Consider the following 18,311-nt stretch of genomic DNA (forward strand, 5'->3'; position numbering starts at 1 on the left):
TATAGTTTTATCAGTAAAACTGCAGGTCTGTACAAATGTAGTGGATATTTCAATTGAAGATTTGCTGTCTATAAATGACCATTCTCTATCACACGATGCTTTACTTACATTAAAAAAATCACCCTCATGTCTTTTAAAGGTAGGCGATTCGTGAAAGTTTGTTATAAGTGGGTTGTGGTTCTAAAACGTTTGAGAACCATTGTCGTATTGTAGTAGAAAGGGCTACTGCCTACCTTTTTGTAATAACATATATACAGATTCCGTTTCCTAGCGTTAACCTGCCTATTTGTGAAGCTGCAAAGTAGCCACTTCTCAGAAATGTTTGTTTGCAACAGAGTTAGGAACATATAAAAAAAGTGCCTCACTAACCTATATGGCGAAGACATCCATGATCCTTGCTGTATCCTTACCTTTACCCCTGGCGTTCCAGAGCACCACTGGTATCTACTCACTCCAGAGAAGGATACGTGTGCACAAGCCATAGGTCAAAAAGATGGTTATTTTAGCGTTTCAATAGTATTCCTCCGCAATGCCACTAGTGGTGAACACCACTCCGACTGAAACCATTGATATTTTTCCAACTTTGGTGACGTTTCAGAGTTGACTACCCTGCTATTCCAAGGAGTACTTCTCAGGGATGTGGATGTTGACAGTGACACCTTATCTTAATATTGGTGCCTCACTTTTCATGGTACTTTGAAATACCAGTGTGCTAGACTCCTCACCCAATAGCAAATTTTGAAAAACCACAAATGTGGATGGAACCATTAGCAGCGGAACAATCTTGTTTTTAGGCCGTAACTCAAAGGGCATCTGAGGCATTACAGATACATTTGCATATTAAGTAACCTCAGTCCAGTTTGTTTACTGAAGTCTTCCCTGGCACCTAGTCAGCAGATGTATTTTTCAACTCCAATAATGCATTGTTAATTGAACACAAAGCACCTTGAGAACAACACCGTTCCACCCAGGAGTTGTATTGGTGGCTTCTAGGAAACTTAAGTGATCCTAGGACTTACTTGCTAGGTACTGGTGCATAAGAACCTAGTAGTTCAGGCATCTATTCCACTGCATAAGCCTACTACCCACCGTACTGTAATACCCTCAACAGGGAATCCAAATGTTTGGATGCATTTTTTCCCCTCTGAGCTAAAAATGCCAACTTTCTCTTGGCTTGCTTGATACTCCTGTGTCCTTTGGGCTGTGACTTATTTAGCAGTCTTCAGTCATCCAGAGCATATCCATGTGGCAATCCCTGTCCCTTTGTTTAAGACGACCATGATACAGCAAAGCGTTCCAGACCGGGATGGACACCACAAATAACCTGGGTAACTCTATATGTATACCTATGATCAGCAGGTGCAACCCTTAAATTCACTGGCTCCCCTAGTAACATCCAGGCAAAGTTGCTAGGGATGATTTTTGATGGGGAACACCTCTTTGCTGAGAAAGCATTTGGCACTGTAGAGCGAATCTTGCTGAGCCGGCTACAGCCTTGATTCAGGTGCTGGATTCTCCAGCAAGGCGATTTCACCATAAATTCAGAAAGTTTTGAAGATTATACCATCAGGTCATCCATCTGCTTTAATTACCTTCACTGTCCATGAGGCAGTGGGTTTATAGAGAAGGCCAGGTTCAGGCTACCACATTTTTATCCTCTACGCCCAATGTGTAAAATTGACTCTGAGTTCCAATTTCTTGTCTGGAGATGGGTTTCCCACTTTTGCTGGGGTTGGAAAGTGATCATTTGTGATGAGTGGGTGCTTCAGATTCTACATCTTCTGGAGAAATCTGCCACCTACCACCCCCCACAAAAACCTCTTGCTAAAGGAAGTTTCTTCCTTGCTGGGGAAATTACAATCTAAAAAAGATCTTGCACACCAGAGAGGTTCGGGTAAATAATCCAGATACTTCACAGTTACCATGAAAGCAAAAGGTTTGTGGACAATTTTTGCATCTGAGGTTTCTAAAGAATTCCTGAAAAAAGCGCGGTTCAAAGGACAACTATTACCTTCATTCTGGTAGCACAGTAAGAGCACGGCTGGTTTGTTTCTCTAGAACAAGTGTAAAGAACAGGACCCCCACAGTTCCTAATAAGGTTCCTTAAAGTAGGGAAAAAGTCAATGAGTGTACCGATATAAGGCAACCACAATGCAGACCATTTGATACTCCTGCATATGTAATAATTGTCAGAAAGAACCATAGACAACGATCACTTTATCAAAAATACAAAAGGTTAATATTTATTACGTTTTTGAACCATGAAAAAAAATGTATATTAAATAATTCATTCACTTTCATATCCATCATACAAACTCACAACCATACTGAAAACAGATTAAAAACATTGTTATAATGATAACATATTATCATGAATTAATTAATCGGAACAAAATTTGTAAAACGCTATCAGAAGAGTGGCACAAATTCAATTGACTGATGGAATTCTACGCATGTTTCGGCACTGCCCAAGTGCCTTCGTCAGAAAGATGGCCACAGTGAAAGCAATTGATGAATTCTTAATTTAGATAGAAGACATATGATGTGCATAGTCGAATAAGGACAATACGATATTTTGAAGATCATCTCAAAAACAAATGACGATGGGACATCTGTTTATGCCGCAAAATACTGAAAGATATCCTGATGTGAGTTCAATAAGGGTATGCTAATTGTCCAAAGGACATGCATCTTCTGGAAACGCAAAAAGGATTAGTAATGTCTGTAGGTAAACGGATGTCACATTCTATTCTTTCTGCGCTGAAAGAAGTATATAGTGATCTTATTTACATTATGATGCAGATGAAGGGACTTAATATAATTCTAATTGCTGGTTTCACAGATAATCAAATCGGAGCCTCCGGATATGGAGTTCCTTCTGTTTCCAGATACGCCTGAAAACAGAAGGAACCCCATATCCGGAGGCTCTGATTCGATTCACCATTATCTGTGAAACCAGCAATTCGAATTATATTTAGTCCCTTCATCTGCATCATAACATAACCTTTCTAGTCCTTTCCAAAGTTAGTGACAATGTGAGTGAAACAATGATTGCTGCCTAAAGTGTCCGAGGGTCATTGTTTTAGGTTATCTCTCTACTGACATTCTTTTCAACTCAATTGATGTGATGACAGAAATGTTTTGAGTCTTATTAACAGGACTGCTTATTTCTGCATTCACAATAAACATTTTGTTCACTTTGATGTCTCCGTGTGAAAAGCTGTGCATATACAAAATATTTCTAGATGGATTTCTTTATGCATCAAGCCTTGTTGTGCATGGTTACGAACTGGCTCGGAAATACTCCCTCAGGGTTACCATTCTCACTCAGGAGGAAAACCAGCAATTCCACTTTATTATGGGATGTTTCTATTTAGGCCATTTGCCAGGCAGCTGCGTAGGCTTCTTGCACTCCAACACATGGAGATATTGCATCAAACAACAAAACAGTGCCCGGTCTCCATTCAGCAGAGTTACTAGGCATTAGTCATGTCACATCCGGAGCTGCCATCCGGATGGTGGTGGTTCATCTTTCGGAGTGTAAATTTATTACCAGTGGTAGTGTTCTTTGCCATGGATGTGTCCGCTTCTGTAGATATCCTGTCTTCCTTTGAAATACTTTCATTGGCTCTACCTTTAAAAAGTGCTGATAGCAGCCAGTGGCTGGAAAAGTTTTCCATATGCATTATGACAACTATATAGTGTTCATTCAATGAACCTGCAGGAGGAGCTCTATCTAGTAGGAAGAATGTTTCTGAGGGTTAGTACCGTGCTTATTTAGGATCCATGTTTGTGCGCAAGAAAGGAAGGCCAAACTTAAAACTGCACTTTATTGCTCTCATCAAACGCTTGCTAGTGCTCGTGGGGGGATAGAGATGGCTAAGCCACTTGTACCCCTTTCAAATTATGGTGTAGTATTGGAAGACATTCAGCAGTTTTTCAAAACATCAACAGAAGCTTAGTATCTAAGGACACTCGTCTGTTACAAAGGATTTTAAGTATTTAGACACTGTGATTGAGTTCACTTGCAGTGATGGAGGAAAGGACTCCTCATAAGATGGAGAGCAACTCTTTGACAGTGGGAGAACTCAGGAAGTCTGAGAACTTGATACTGTTATTAAGTTGGTCTGCTGGCACTCTGGTGGCACAGGCAAGGATGAAAACGTAATACTATTGTTTATTTTACAGTATAAGGGAGATGTGTGGCGGGAAACACCTGCTGACTTTTCAAATGCTTGCTAAAGAGCATAAAATATGAAAGATGCAGCGCTCAATGCTGAAATTACACGATCGACACTGCGTGGAGGTCGCAACGACGTCCAAGGAGTCTGGGGGGGGGGGCAGCAACGTCTTGAGAAAGCTTTGACGTCGGCACCGGCGTCGATGGACGCCAGGTTGGAGTCGTCTGGTCGTCGACGACCTCCAGAGGGACGCCGTCCGTCGATCCCACTGCAAAATGTGCACATATGGGCAAGCCGAGCGTCGAGCCGAGTGTTGAGCCGGGCGTCAAGCTGGGCAACAAGCTGGGCGTCGGGACTGGCGCTGCCTCTGACGTCAGCGCAGGCAGCTGCTCAGGACTATGCGAAGACTGACTGGGTGGGCGACTGGGTGGACCCAATGGGCCTGCGTCGTATCGTCTCCAGGACCGGAGTCGATGCACATAGCCGGCGCCGAGGAAGAATCCACCAGCGAGGACCAGACATGAGTGCCCACAACCTGTTTGGGACCTGAAGGCCCTCTAGGGGGAGGTGGGGGACCCAAAGTACAACTGAAGTGCAAAAGAATAAGCCTCCATTTGAGCACGCATCGCGCCAACCCCTGGAAAGGGAGGGAATGGAGGAAGCAACTGCCAGATACCCTTACCTGGCATAGAGAGATAGAGGAGCTGCCTCCAGCAGTCCGCGAATGGGAGGAAGACCTCCTTGCTTGCCGCTCTGAAACTAGCCCGATCTGGAGGGGGAGAGCGGCGACGCGAAGGTGCAGGACCAGACAACCATGCTGCCAGCAGTTTTCATACGGCACTCTCTCAGTAACTTGGGCTTCATCCTCTTACAGGGGTCGCACTCTTTGGAGTCGTGGTGCACGCCGAGGCAACACATACAGATGAGGTGCTGGTCAATGCCAGACATCTGACTCGCACAGGCTTCATAAGCCTTAAAACCCGAAGGCATTGCACACTGTTCCAGCGGCACCAAAGGTGTCAAAAAGGCCTACAAACCAGGCCAAGGAACTGCTGGTTTTCCAGGATCCATGAGAAAAAGAGAAAACTGACGTCAGCACGCCGGGAGGGGCATATATGGCTTCGCTGACATGTCCGTGGACGACGTCAGGGCAGAGTCGTGCGGCGGAGTCGTGCAGCGCCGCCACCCGGCGCGCAGAGGTGCTGCTGCGGAAAGTTTTCCCGATCCAGTCTGACGCTTGGGGATATTTTAAGTTAAGGAATCTGTGGCTAGACTATGTCTCTAACATATACATTGTTACCGAAGGTAAGTAACTCGTTCTTTACTGCTTGAAACGGTCAGATTGTTCCCAGCATCTGCATATCTCTCGCGTGTCACCCATTACACCAGCTGTATAGAACAAACTTGGTCCATTCCAACCACTTCATCAGCCGCTAAAGGAGGAACGGCCAGTGCGAAGTCCACAGATGGCCATCCAGGATCAAAATCGCCATGCGCTGAAGCATCCCAGGAAGCCTCATAGCATCGTTATAAATGGGCCGTTAGGTGACTTACCAGCATTTCTATGTCCATAGATTTAACCGGTTGCGTTCCCAAGCATGTCCAAGGCTCATTCGAAAGTGCACAGTGTAGGAAGGTGGATACCTGACTATGGTTACCCCAGATTTTTTACCTAGTGTTTAGCTGGTTTTCGACTTAGCCTGGGACCCTGATTAGCAGGATCCGAGGCCAACTATCTGCTATCTCTGTAAAATGGACTCCATGTACCCTAGGTACATCTCCAATTGGACATTGGGTCCCCTTATCAGCCCCTGTACAGTGTACTATAGGTACCCAGGGCATAGGTGCATCCAGGGCCTACCAGGGGCTGCAGCATATCTTTTGCCACCCCTGGCTGGCTATCCAAACTGACACAACTGGCTAATCTCTCAGCTGGGGCAAGGTCGTGTAATCACCCCTTGCTTAGATATAGTATACCTATATCTGGACACATATATACCTATAAGTCACTCCTATGGCAGGCCTTAACAATCTTGGAGGCAGAGTGCTTGGTTTTATGTGAGATGGTGCTCTAGCATGAGTTGAGTCTGTCTGCAGCTGTCGGGACCAACTCCCTTAGCTGTTCCGGGATATTGCCATACCATATACTCTTAAGTGCATTATAATCCTCGTGGTTATTTGCTAACTTTAGTTTGGCTTTATCAAAACATGTCGGGTAAGGTGTCATTCGCTTTGAAATACTACCCCCTCGCCAATCCTGGCGACGGGGGTAGCATTCCACCCTTCTAGAGGGAGAAGACATGTTGCTTTGTTTAAACGCGGTCACATCTAACCAAAGCCCCAGCATCACAAAATGGATGCTGCTGCCACAGACATGAGTCTGGCCTCCTGCTGCTGACCGAAACTCCGGCAGGGGAGGCCTGGACAATAGATATCATGTCACAGAGAGTTGTTACACCACCCCAGACAGGAGATAGTGGATTGTAGCAGGGAGGGTTGAATGAAACTAAACACTGCCTGGGGAGCACAAAGCTTCCCATGCATAGTCCAGTTCAAACCGGTGCTGGGACACCCATAGGAGGGACCTAGCCGGTAATCCAGCCCCTTGATTTGGAATAAAGGTAGGAGCTGTGCCCAGGAGCAGGAGATGATCCTGAACGAAACTTTGATACAGAACTCTGGACCCTTCGACATCCCACTCGACGTGGAAGACTGAAGAATCTCCCTTGTGGTCAAGGAGTGACCACCCTGTGCAAACAGGCACCATCCAGCGCCCAACGGTTTGCTTTGTTGCAGTTCCCGCCGGAACTCAAGCGACGGAGATCGACAAGACCTAGCTTCCCTGACTTCTAACAGCCCGATCCACAGTTCGTGGGACAGCTCGTGCTCCACTCCTGGTCATCGTCGATGCCCCAGAGTCCACGTGGCAGCGGAGACAAGCTTCACCACCACCACCTGATTGCACCCGACATTGCCTGGTTCCTTCCTGGTTCCATCCTGGTCACTGGCTAGGGACCCAGACTCTGTCCCCTCTGCTTTTATGTACTTTACATCTTCGGTCCACCCTTGGATCTAACCAGTCTCTTCTCTCCTGGCGGCCTGCAGCATCTTCATCTCCAGGCTCCATAGATCACCACGACGAAACCCGACACACTTTGGCACCTATGCACCCGCTTCCTGTGGGTGAGGTAATGAACTAACACCGGTGCTCCTGTAGTGGTTTACACCTCTAGTGTCCTAGTTTGAAGTGGGGTAATTCTATTCCAGTCGGAAGACTTCCAAAACAGTAACTCTTAAACTTTTACGCGCCATTGACTTCGCATTGGTGCATGCGTGTGCTTTAGGCACTGCACCCGTGTCCTGCGGCCCTCTCCCGACTTCATCACTGCTAGTCCCGAGTAGTCCCAGCGATTCACAATGCCCTAGGCCTTACCATTGTTCGAGAGGTGGTACTTAAACCATATACTAAAATAGTGGTATAAGTGGCCACCGGGCCTATCCAAAATTGTGCAACTTTTGAATGTTTAACTGTGCTTTTGTTTAAACGCTTGTGCCTTTGCACTCATAAAGAGTACCGAGGATTATTCTAAAAGTGGTACTTTCAAAGTTGTCGCTGAAAGTCTGACTTCACCATAAGTTAGGATTTTAAATTCCAATTCCAGAGACACCAAGTATAAACTGGTTAGTTGATCCTATTTGGAAATTACACTTATAAAATGTAATGAGGGCAACTCCAATGTTATCCTATGGGAGAGGTAGTTTAGCCATGCAATAGTTGATTTTGTTGCACCAAGGATATTGTGCTGGATAACTAACCAGTTATAAGGCCCCAAAGGCGATACCTATTGTTTGCCAGTGCTTGTTAAAGAAACGAGCCGCCACTGAGTGTAGTGGCCCCAGACACCCGTAGGCCCCGGTGCCACTGCACCTGCTGCACTGTTGATGGCAATGCTTGTGGCGAGCTCCCCGTAGCACTTCCCCTTGCATCAGTCCTCTGACGCATTCCAGCTGCGTTGGAACCCTGCCCTCGCCATCTTGGCACTGCAAATAACAGCCCTAGTTAGTACTGTCTGATGAGGAGCTCTCTTTCTCCACCTCTTTGACGCGGACACCTCTAAAGACAGCTCATTTCTGAGCCTGCCCCCTTACTTTAGCTTAAATCATACTCTTGTTAGCTGACTACCCTACATGGAAGTCCGCAGATCTCCCTCTGAAGACGACGCTTTGTTTGCTGACAGGTACAGCAGGGCATGAATAGAGATAAATTGCATGCCACACAGTACAGTTTTTAAACTTGCCATGTTTCTGCCTATCTGGATAACGTGACCTTTCTACCAGAGAAGGAGGCTTACTAACACTTTGGGTCTGTCTGTGTTTTGAGACCACCTATCGTAAAATGGACGCCGAGATACATTTTGACAATTGGTATTTTCATTTTATGACCGGCTTTTGTGTAGCGTTTCAAACCAACCTAGGTGCTATGGCAAGCAACGGGAATAGACCGTGAAGGCGGAGCTCCAGATATCCTGTTTCCTAAGTAAGCCATCCAGTCTATTTTCATGGCTTTGCATTCTGGGACTTCTAGTCCTGATTAGCACTTTATAAAATCAGGATTACAAGCTCCCGAGTGCAAAGCTGAAACTTGGACTGTAAGGGCTACTCGCGCATGGACCTGGGAATCATGACCTCTCTCTGTATGATTGAGCCGAAAGGTTTCAACTTGTAATCACCAGAGATCAACCATCCAGCTGCACCTCGGATGATTCCAAGAAACTTCTGATAATGATGTGACGTAAACTCAGTTTGTGTTACCTTGACATTGTTGGCGGGAATCCAACATGCATCACTTATGCTCCGCAGTCACATTAGTGGTGGTAGAGCAATAGAGACTAGAGTGAGTAGATCAATGAGAGCGGTGCAGGAGAAATAGAGAGAGGTTAAGAGACAGTGTGGGTGACAACAGACGAGAGAAAGATTAAGATACAGGGAGAGGTGCAGACAGAAAGGGCACAGGAGAAGAAACTAGGGCAACAGGGAAAAGAGCGATAAGTATGGTGTGTGTGCGGGAGAGTTGAGCCGAAAGGCGGAATATGTAGGAAGAGAGCGGAACACCCAAACGTTGAGAGATTGAGGGGTGACAACGAAGGAGCATGAGAGACCGAAAGAGGAACAAGGAGGAGCTAATTAGTTCATTCAGGCTAGTTTTCACAGACACTTGTGGTACCACTATTTGCTCTCTTATCACACTAATATGCCTTGAACAAAAGTAAGTTAAGAATTCTCATGTTGCCAATAAGGCAGGCATACAATTTAGTGAAATTGCCAATGGCTGGTGTGAGGAAGCCCATTTATTTGACAAAGAAAAGCGGACTTAATTACTACCATGGGTAGATATCTACTGTACTGCACATTCAATTTTAAATGAAAATCGTACCCAACCTAATGGCGTATTTCCATTACTCCTGTTGAAAAGGCGGTAACTTATCGGCTGTCCCTGCTGGAAGTATGGGGCAGTTTGAAATGCTACCCTTATACAGTAAAAAAGGCGATTTTATTTTCCTATTTTTATTTTAAACTTGTATATGCTGTTGAGACTCTACGCTACCCTTAGAAAATGTTGGATGCGGGATTGACACCTCTACGGGCATCTTGGCTTTCTGATGCTCCTTGCCCTTCTGACTGCAGAAACGAGACTCAATACTCCCCCATGCACACAGCTTTGCGTGTAGTGGAGTGCTGACGGAAACCAGCAACTTTTTCAATGCTTACTATTACGTATATGAAGGACAGTCTATACAGCTTTGCTGCCGCGGTGGCTCAGACATTGCCGCTTTTTGATTAAGATTTTGATGATGCTCCCTCACAAACTCTTGCAAACGTTTGCTTGCAGCGTGAACGCTGTTTAGATAAAAAACGAACCTTGGAATGTTAATAAAAAAACACAGGAAAGGTAAGCTAACGATCCAGCTGAGGCGCCAACAACTTTTCCTTAATTTTGTGAAAACAGAATTAGCGACGCCAGGGTACAAATTTGTGCATCTTGTACAGCCACAGGGCACGGTGTACAGCGTAATTACTGGGCGGCGGTAGAGTTACATATAGAGTGACGCTAAAGTCGAAGTATTGCCATAGCGGAGTTTGTCTCGAAATCACTCAGAGTGCAGCCTGTCTATGCAAAACCATTAATCTCAGAATGTGTCTAAACACCATCCCAGAGACGGGCTGCTATTTCCTGGCCTCCGTGACAGGCAAGAGCCAGCGGAGCAGTGTCATTTAACCCCAGTGGTTTTGTTGGTAGGCTTGAGAAGAAAGGTTTTTTTACACTGTGCTGTCAGGGAATGGCTTCAGCAGCTGTCAACGCTGTCGGGGAATTTCACATGCTAAAGTAACACAATGCATATGGTTTCGGCATGTTGCTGTTAACGGCCACAAGGTGGCAACACATCCCTAGCTGTGGATGGGGAAAGCTAAAGGTGCAGCTAATACAGTGTCTAATGGCCGTAATCATGGTTCCAGCTGCCTTTTATGCTCCTGTCCAGTGTTTACCTTGCAGGAGCGAGCAGCTGCGAAATTTGTTTCAAGAGCGCGATAATTACAGATGGAGCCGATGCTCGCTCTCACAAGGGAAATGCCAAACATGCACGAGTACCAATAGCAAACAGTGCAAAACATGCACGAGTTTGAAGAAAAGCCTGGAGTGATTCCAAAAGTTCTCCAAAGCAGCGCTTATGCGCTGCTTTGACGAGACCTAAAAAGGAGGATGCCAAAAGGTCTGGAAGGGGACCACCCTAAGGCTGACCATTCTAACATTTACCAACTCTTTATAACACCAATTTCCACGATGGGCCTTTATTGTCTCCAAGTGTAGTATATCCAACCAGATATCCAAAACGTAAGTCCCAGAGGGTTGACTACCTACTCTGAATGAAAGGATTTGAAATTAAGTTACATTGTTAATTACCATTTTATCCAGCTACCTACTTTTCTGTACTCTTATGTTTGTCTCGAACACTTAGTACAGCATAGCAAGCTGTTTGTTCACAAAAAAAGGCCCAATCGACCTAAAGCCGCAAAATTATGTTTATTCTGCGTACTGAAAGTATGTTTAAAAGGCTGAGAGGTACTTTATGGTAACTGTGTTTTGTTGATAGATTGATATCCTTGACAAAGTTGACTGGAAGGCTTGGATGCATACACCAGGAATGCCACCTGTCAAGCCAGTGTAAGTACAGAGTACAGTATCTACTACTTTGATATATGCACAGTACCTTTAATTGACAAGCATGATGAACACTTGATTGACATAATAATAAGTCTGAAAATATTCAATACATTAACATATTTTTGAGGGGATTTACTGAAGAGTACAAATTAAGATTTGAACACATACACACAAAGCTAGCCACTGACAAAAAGCATGTGTCCCACAATGCAATTTTTTCCCTTGTGCCAATCTGAACTCACTCTAGAAAAAAAAACTGGTCGATGGCGCTTCTTGCTTCCCCCAATTTGTCTTAGGTCTATCTAACATCATTCAGAGTGTACCTTGTCCCTTTTGCCACACCCATACTTCCCTGCCATGGAGGAGGGAATATTGTTGCCCTCCAGAGTTTGGCATGTAGGAAAACCCCCGAGAGCTTGGTCTGGGAAAAGCCTAGAACGTGGTTAGATTTTACTACAGATATACAGAGGGCATGGGTAGGAGAAAGTTCAACTAAACCTCACTGACATCTGACATTGGATACATCGCCATAACAATCCAGAACATGGCTTCAAATATAGCTGACCATTTTTGTCACCATGGGATGTTTCCTTGTTCAGAGGAGGGTTGTTGAAGCTTCCACTTCTCATGCACTGAGGGAGATGGGAAGGTCTTCTAATGAGACATCTGCCCGTAGGCTCAGGATGCTACATAATACTGTCATTCACATGTCAGAAATATCCTGAGTAGGACTGAAATTTCCTGAGACACTGGTGGGACACCTGACACTAAATCCGCTAGCATTTAGCTAGCATCTGGGAAACCTAGAGCCTTCTAGTGTCCCCATCCAGTGTGTATGCCAGTGTTCATGCTGCCCTGCAATACCAGCCTGCCTCCATTGCAGATTATGTGAGATTGTTCTACAGGAAATGGGAAAGGCTCATCAGTTTCTTGATCTTGAAAACATTTACATCACCACCACCACCCACTCCCTAGACTTAATAGGGTTCTGCCCACTTGCTTGTAGTACAAAATTTGAGGCACACAAGTTCCCAGATCTTGTTCCCTACATTCTGCCTGCTCCATGTGATACTGCTCTGACTTTTGCCCACTAATCCTTTGAGATTGTATTGGCTGTGCTGTTGGCCCCTTCCTTGTAGGAAACTGCAAGTACAAGTTTCACTTTGACACTATTAAACTTTCAGAAAAAGCTGAAGTCTCACCTGCTTGCTAGCACAAAGAGACCTGTCCGGCGTAGGAGGTTCTTTATAAATGCTCTCCCTTCTAAATGTAATGTGGTTGCATGTATGCTATACTGTTGCCCATGGCAGGGTCTTATCTCTGAAATGACCTCTGTCTTTTCTCCAATTTCTTTGTCTTGCTCCTGTATTTAATTGCGAGTAGTTTGCATATGCTGCCACCCTCATACTCCTTATGGCTTCATTTCATCTGTGTTGTCTGCTGCCCCTGGAGCTTTTTGTTGGAATTTTCAGGTGGTCTTCCCTGGTCCCATTTGCAGCCTATTTTATGCTGCTTCTCATTCTACATAGTGTTGGCTGTCCCTGGTCACCTTTGTGTCTGGCCTCTGCTGTTGCTCTAACCCCACCAACTAGCCCCTGCAACACGCACTGGAGAAAACAGGCCATTTTATTCCTTGGTTGGGAGTGAAAGCTCCACCTGCTCACCAGTGTTCCCGGACCAGGCAGTCAGCCATGCACATGCAACCGTCTTGAAGACGTAACTGACACCCAGTGATTCTCTTCCCCACACCTACTAGGCAAGAGCTTGCCAAACTAATGTTTTTACTCCTTGTGCTTTGAGGGTCACCACGTATACAGACTGTTAGTTTCTTTCTTTTAACAAATGGATTCTGTCTACTTCAGAATTCCTACCTAAAGGTTTTGCTCAGCAGTTCTGGTTGAAAGTTTACTGATTCCAGCTGCCACCTGTCTTTGGTAAGTAAATCTAAGTAAATAGTTGATAATGTTTACTGACAGAAAATGCACTGTTAATTGTGCTACCTATTGCTGGTATTTCCCTAGACTAACTTGGTTTCAGGATTCTGCCTGGAATGATTGGCCAGTCACCCTCATTGACCGCTTTAAATGGGAAGTTTGGATACTCGCTGCTCCTACCACATCTCAAATCTGTTCTGTATGCACCCAGTTAAAAATATTGATGATCATTCCTTACTTGACTACCCGTTGAGACTGAAGGAGGAACCTATAGGTATGATGTGATCTTCCTTGTTTCAGGTATTTCATGAGGCTTGCTCTAGCGGTGAGAGTATGACTTGGTAAACTTGTCCTTGATTCTGTGTAGTTTGACCACAAACGAGGTACTCTGTATCTACTCTGACACTGCCTCAGAAGTACATGTGTGAAACCAGCGCTTCTGCCAGATTTTATTTTCTATTTTGTTCAAAAGGAACTGGCATAGGATGCCTAAAGAATCATGCGTATGACTCAATGGACAGTTGTGTGTATTGCAACACGAGAAAGCTTTTCAGTACTACTCTAGAACAAAAGAAAATCTGAAAAACCTTCTCAAGTTAACTAGTTAAATATGGCAGCTGCAAATGAGTTTCCGCATCCCTTTTTTTCTTTCAGCTATGACATGACCCTGGCGAATGCCTGCATGGAATTGAGCCAAAGATGGACTAAAGTAAGTTTGTAAAAAAAAATTGCATTTGGTCTGCCATTTTGTTTTCTCATTATGAAAGTTGTTAAAACAGATATTCAGACTCTTAGTTTTTTTTAAAGATACCACTTTTAATATTAACTGCTTTTCTTTTGCAATCTCACAAATTGCTGTTTATTTGGAAAATTATTTTTGTCTTTTTCTCTTAAAGAGGAAGACTCCTCATGTACCCTCGCTTCCCTCTGCTCTTCACCTCTGTCTCTTTTATAGCGCACGGCTACCCCGAGGGGTGTCCCGGCGCTTTGGCAAAGAACTGAGGCAGAGAAACACAACGCAGCAACTCACAGTGGTCACAAGACTCATACAGAGAAAAGCCAAGTCTTCAGCTCCTTTCTGAAGGAAAGGAGACTGTTAGCCTTCCTTAGGGTGACAGGAAGCTCGTTCCAGCAACGTGCAGCCAGATAACGGAAGAAGCGCCCTCCGATCCTGGCGAATCTGATAGGCGGAACATCGGCTTTGGCCAGCAAGGCCGACCGCAGAGTTCTCCTTGGCGCATAAAAGGACATGCGCTTCCTGATATAATTCGGGCCACTAGAATGAAAGGCCTTAAAAGCCAGGGTCAAGATCTGAAATGTGACTCTTTTAGAGATGGGCAGCCAATTCAATCTATAGAGCAGTTTGGATGCTTTTGCCCTACGTGGAAGGCCAAAAATGGCTCTTGCCGCTGAATTCTGCACAATTTGCAAACGAGCCAACAGATATTTAGGCAGCCCTAAATAAAGGGCATTGGCATAATCCAATCGCGATCCTATTAGCGCCTGGACAATGATTTTTTTTTTTATTGTAGGGACAGCAGCGGAAGAAACTTCAGAAGCATTTTCAAAATGCCAAAACATTTCCCAGACAGCCCAATAATCTGGGGTCTGAAAGAGAGGCCAACATCACACAACACACCAAGACTTATCGGAGTTGCATTTCAGGCTATGCTGCTGAAACCAGTCGAAGACAGCACCCAGGCAATCTCTGATCCTATCGCCATCGAAAGCCTCTCCCTTCTTGCACGTTAAAAGGAGCTGGGTGTCATCAGCGTAAGATATGATCTGGGCACCAAAGGCCTCCGCCACCGCCGCCAGAGGGGCCATATAGATATTAAAGAGGGTGGGGCTCAGAATGGACCCTTGAGGAACCCCCACCTCTAGCGGCGGCATTTCAGCGGAGAAAGGAGGTGCCCAGACCACCTGTCGACGGCCGGACAAAAGAGATTTAAACCAGTCCAACCCCGTCCCACGAAACCTGATCTCCCAGAGTCTTAAAAGGAGACGGTCATGGGGGACAGTGTCGAAAGCCGCCGACAAGTCAAGCATAACCAAGATAGCCTTTCCCCCGAGATCCAGAGTTTCTCTGATAGCTTCGGTGACCTCAAGAAAGGCTGTCTCCGTGCTATAATTAGCGCGGAAGCCCGATTGAGAATCATGGAGGATGTTGTTGGTCTCAAAGTTGGTAATCGAGAACTGTACATGTTTCTCAATCCCCTTCGCCAGAGCAGGGAGAAGGGAGATCGGCCTATAGTTCGCATGCACAAGGGGATCTAAAGTGGGCTTTTTGAGTAGCGGCAAGATCAGAGCATGTTTCCACTCCAAAGGAACCACTCCCGTGTTTAAGGAGAGATTAAGCAGTGGGTTAATCAAGATGTTAACTGCCGTCGCTACTCCACCCAGGCATTTCGCTGGACAAGGATCCAGTGGCGAGCCAGAGTGAAGCTTGGACAAAAGATCAAGAGAGGTGGCAGAGGACAGGGGCGGAAAAAACGGGAGTACGGGACAATTCTCGTTCGATGGTGAGGGGAAAGAGATCGGTTTACAAACCGATGGAATAAGGCCCCTAGCCGGGAAAGAGTCCTGGATAGCCTTGATTTTATGTACAAAAAAATCCCCAAGTTGGCTGATCCAAACTTCGGAATGAGAGTGAGATGGCGAGCAAGAGGAAGGGGAAACAAACTCCTTTACTATTCTGAAAAGTTCTTTACTGATGTTTTCCGCTTCATCAATTCTGCGCTCCAAATAAACTTTTTTCCCCTCAGAGATGTGCCTATGATAAAGCCTGATTGCTTCCCGATATTTTAGTTTATCACCCGGCTCATATTTGCGCCGCCACACTCTTTCAGCTTTTTTACAGTCTTGACGCATTTTCCCTAAAGAAGGGGTGAACCAGGGGGTAGAGACATGCCAAGCCGCAGATTTAGCTGGCTTAACCGGGGCTAGCTCGTCAAATCTGGCTCTTAGCCACTTCTGAACAGAGTCAAGGTTTTCTTCCAAGTCATCCGTTAGCGCACAGGGATGTCGGCGGAGAGCATCAGATAGCATTTCCGCCGTAACTAAGTGAAATGATCTCGTTGGTCGTTTTGTGTCTTTCAGTACTCTTTGGCCAGTCATAGCCAAGAAAGGAATGCTAAAATTAATTAAAAAATGGTCAGACCATAGCACTGGAAGCGACAAAGACACAAGAATCTGCCTGGTAGAAAAGATTTGATCAATAGTATGGCCTTTGTTATGAGTAGGGCTGGCAATATAAGAAACCAGCCCTAGTAAAGAGGCAATATCCTGCAGCTTAATTGTGTCATGATCCGCTGCCATATCCATATGAAAATTCAAATCCCCCAGCATGATGCAATGCTCCGATTTCTCAAGCAGGGCACAGAGTGCCACCTGCAAATCGTCAAAGAAAGAGCCAATGGGCCCAGGAGCTCTGTAGATAAGGAGCCCGGTGCACGTCTGACGCGGCGATAGGCCAATTGTAAAGCCTAAGGCTTCACAGCCTGCGATGTTATCAACCGGAAACGTAGTGCACGGGAGACCTTTATCCACAATCAAAGCCACGCCTCCTCCCCTGCCCCCAACTCTATCCTTCCTAAAGATGGTGTAATTCGGAGGTATAGCAGTAGCCAAATCAGGGCCGGAGCACTCACCAAGCCAAGTCTCTGTTAAAAATAGACAGGATATTTTGGAGTCAGACAATACATTCCAGATGTCCATGGAATGTCTGCAGAGGAATCTGGTGTTAAGGAGAGAGCATTGGCAATACAACAGAGGAGGTTCAGACAGGAGGTTTAAACGGACTACTGTCAAGACAAACAACTAGCCCAAGCCATTGACAGTAATGTATTGTGTGTCCCTTCATGAAAAATGGAGCATGTTGATTTCTTTTGTTTCAGCATAGATTTAATCACAAAACCATTCAGAAAGTGTAACATCCATTGTATTCTTGCCTTTGCTCAGTGGGTTGGTTTCACTGATGTCAACACAGATGTGGCTGGGCCTGAGCAAGGCAGAATGAACCAGTCCTTGCACTCCCAGACATCAATACTGATCTGAAGAACCCAAACAGATTTTCAAACCTCAGGATACGTTTTTTCAGGAGATGTGTCAAGAAACCTTCTGATCCCCTTGTGATGACTGTTTGTTGCCACATTTGCTTCCCCCCCCCCCCCAATGTGTACTAAATTCAGCATTCTCTGAGTTGTGTGTTTGTGCAGGAGGTACCCAAATTCAGATCCGAATTGGCAAGACAACTATATACTAGAGGGAAAGCGGGTGTCTGCTGAAGATGAAATCTGTAGTGTTGAACAGGCCTGGTTTGCTCCCACCCTCCCTTTTAATCTATAGATTCTTGTCACACTGGCGGATTTATAAAAGAAGTATATCATTGCGTCCAATAGACCTTTCTCGTTGCGGGTGTATAAATGGTTTGTAGGCGGTCCAAGAATCCAAGGCACCCATAGCGAACCACTGAGCTGCACCTTACAATGAATGGTTTTTCATTGTGTACTGTGAATAGAGCAATTCATGTGGTAAATACAGAGTGAAAAATAAGTATCAAGGAAACCGAAGTATTTCTCAAATGGGCATCAGATATTGAGTTTAGGAGATGTGGGTGTTTGCCTGTGTCTGAAATTGTCAATGCCCATACTAGCATATGTTTTACGTCATTTTTAGGTCTCGCCTAGCGAATGCAGCGCATGCGCTGCTTCGCCTTGACAAGACTATTGTCGTCACTTTGGTTTGCGTAGGGAGACAAACCATGTGCGCACACAAACAGAAGGTGTACACAAGCATGGTGTCTCCTCTTAGCTTTCAGTTTGTGTGCGGACACCGCGCAGCATCTCTTTTGCTCACGGGTTTGTTGCTCGAGCTATGTAAATTCCAAATGAATGAACCAAGCAGACAAGAGGGTAGGAGACATTGAAAAGGTACTTGTTTCTTTTCTTTTTATTCTTCATGCAGAGCTTATTC

The 18,311-nt window shown here is 45.3% G+C and overlaps 1 protein-coding gene across 2 annotated transcripts in view; it reads left to right on the forward strand.

Moving 5' to 3' along the window:
- LTA4H (leukotriene A4 hydrolase) overlaps positions 1 to 18,311 on the forward strand; it is a 260,821-nt gene that overhangs the window by 169,644 nt on the left and 72,866 nt on the right. For both annotated transcript variants that reach the window (XM_086952056.1, XM_086952055.1), the window contains exons 14-15: positions 11,333 to 11,403; positions 13,992 to 14,046. In XM_086952056.1, coding sequence (XP_086808182.1) covers positions 11,333 to 11,403; positions 13,992 to 14,046 — 126 coding nt within the window. The remainder of the gene's footprint in view (positions 1 to 11,332; positions 11,404 to 13,991; positions 14,047 to 18,311) is intronic.

Source organism: Lissotriton vulgaris, unplaced genomic scaffold (genome assembly GCF_964263255.1).
Source record: "Lissotriton vulgaris unplaced genomic scaffold, aLisVul1.2 SCAFFOLD_1587, whole genome shotgun sequence".
In the NCBI taxonomy this organism is placed as follows: Eukaryota; Metazoa; Chordata; class Amphibia; order Caudata; family Salamandridae; genus Lissotriton; species Lissotriton vulgaris.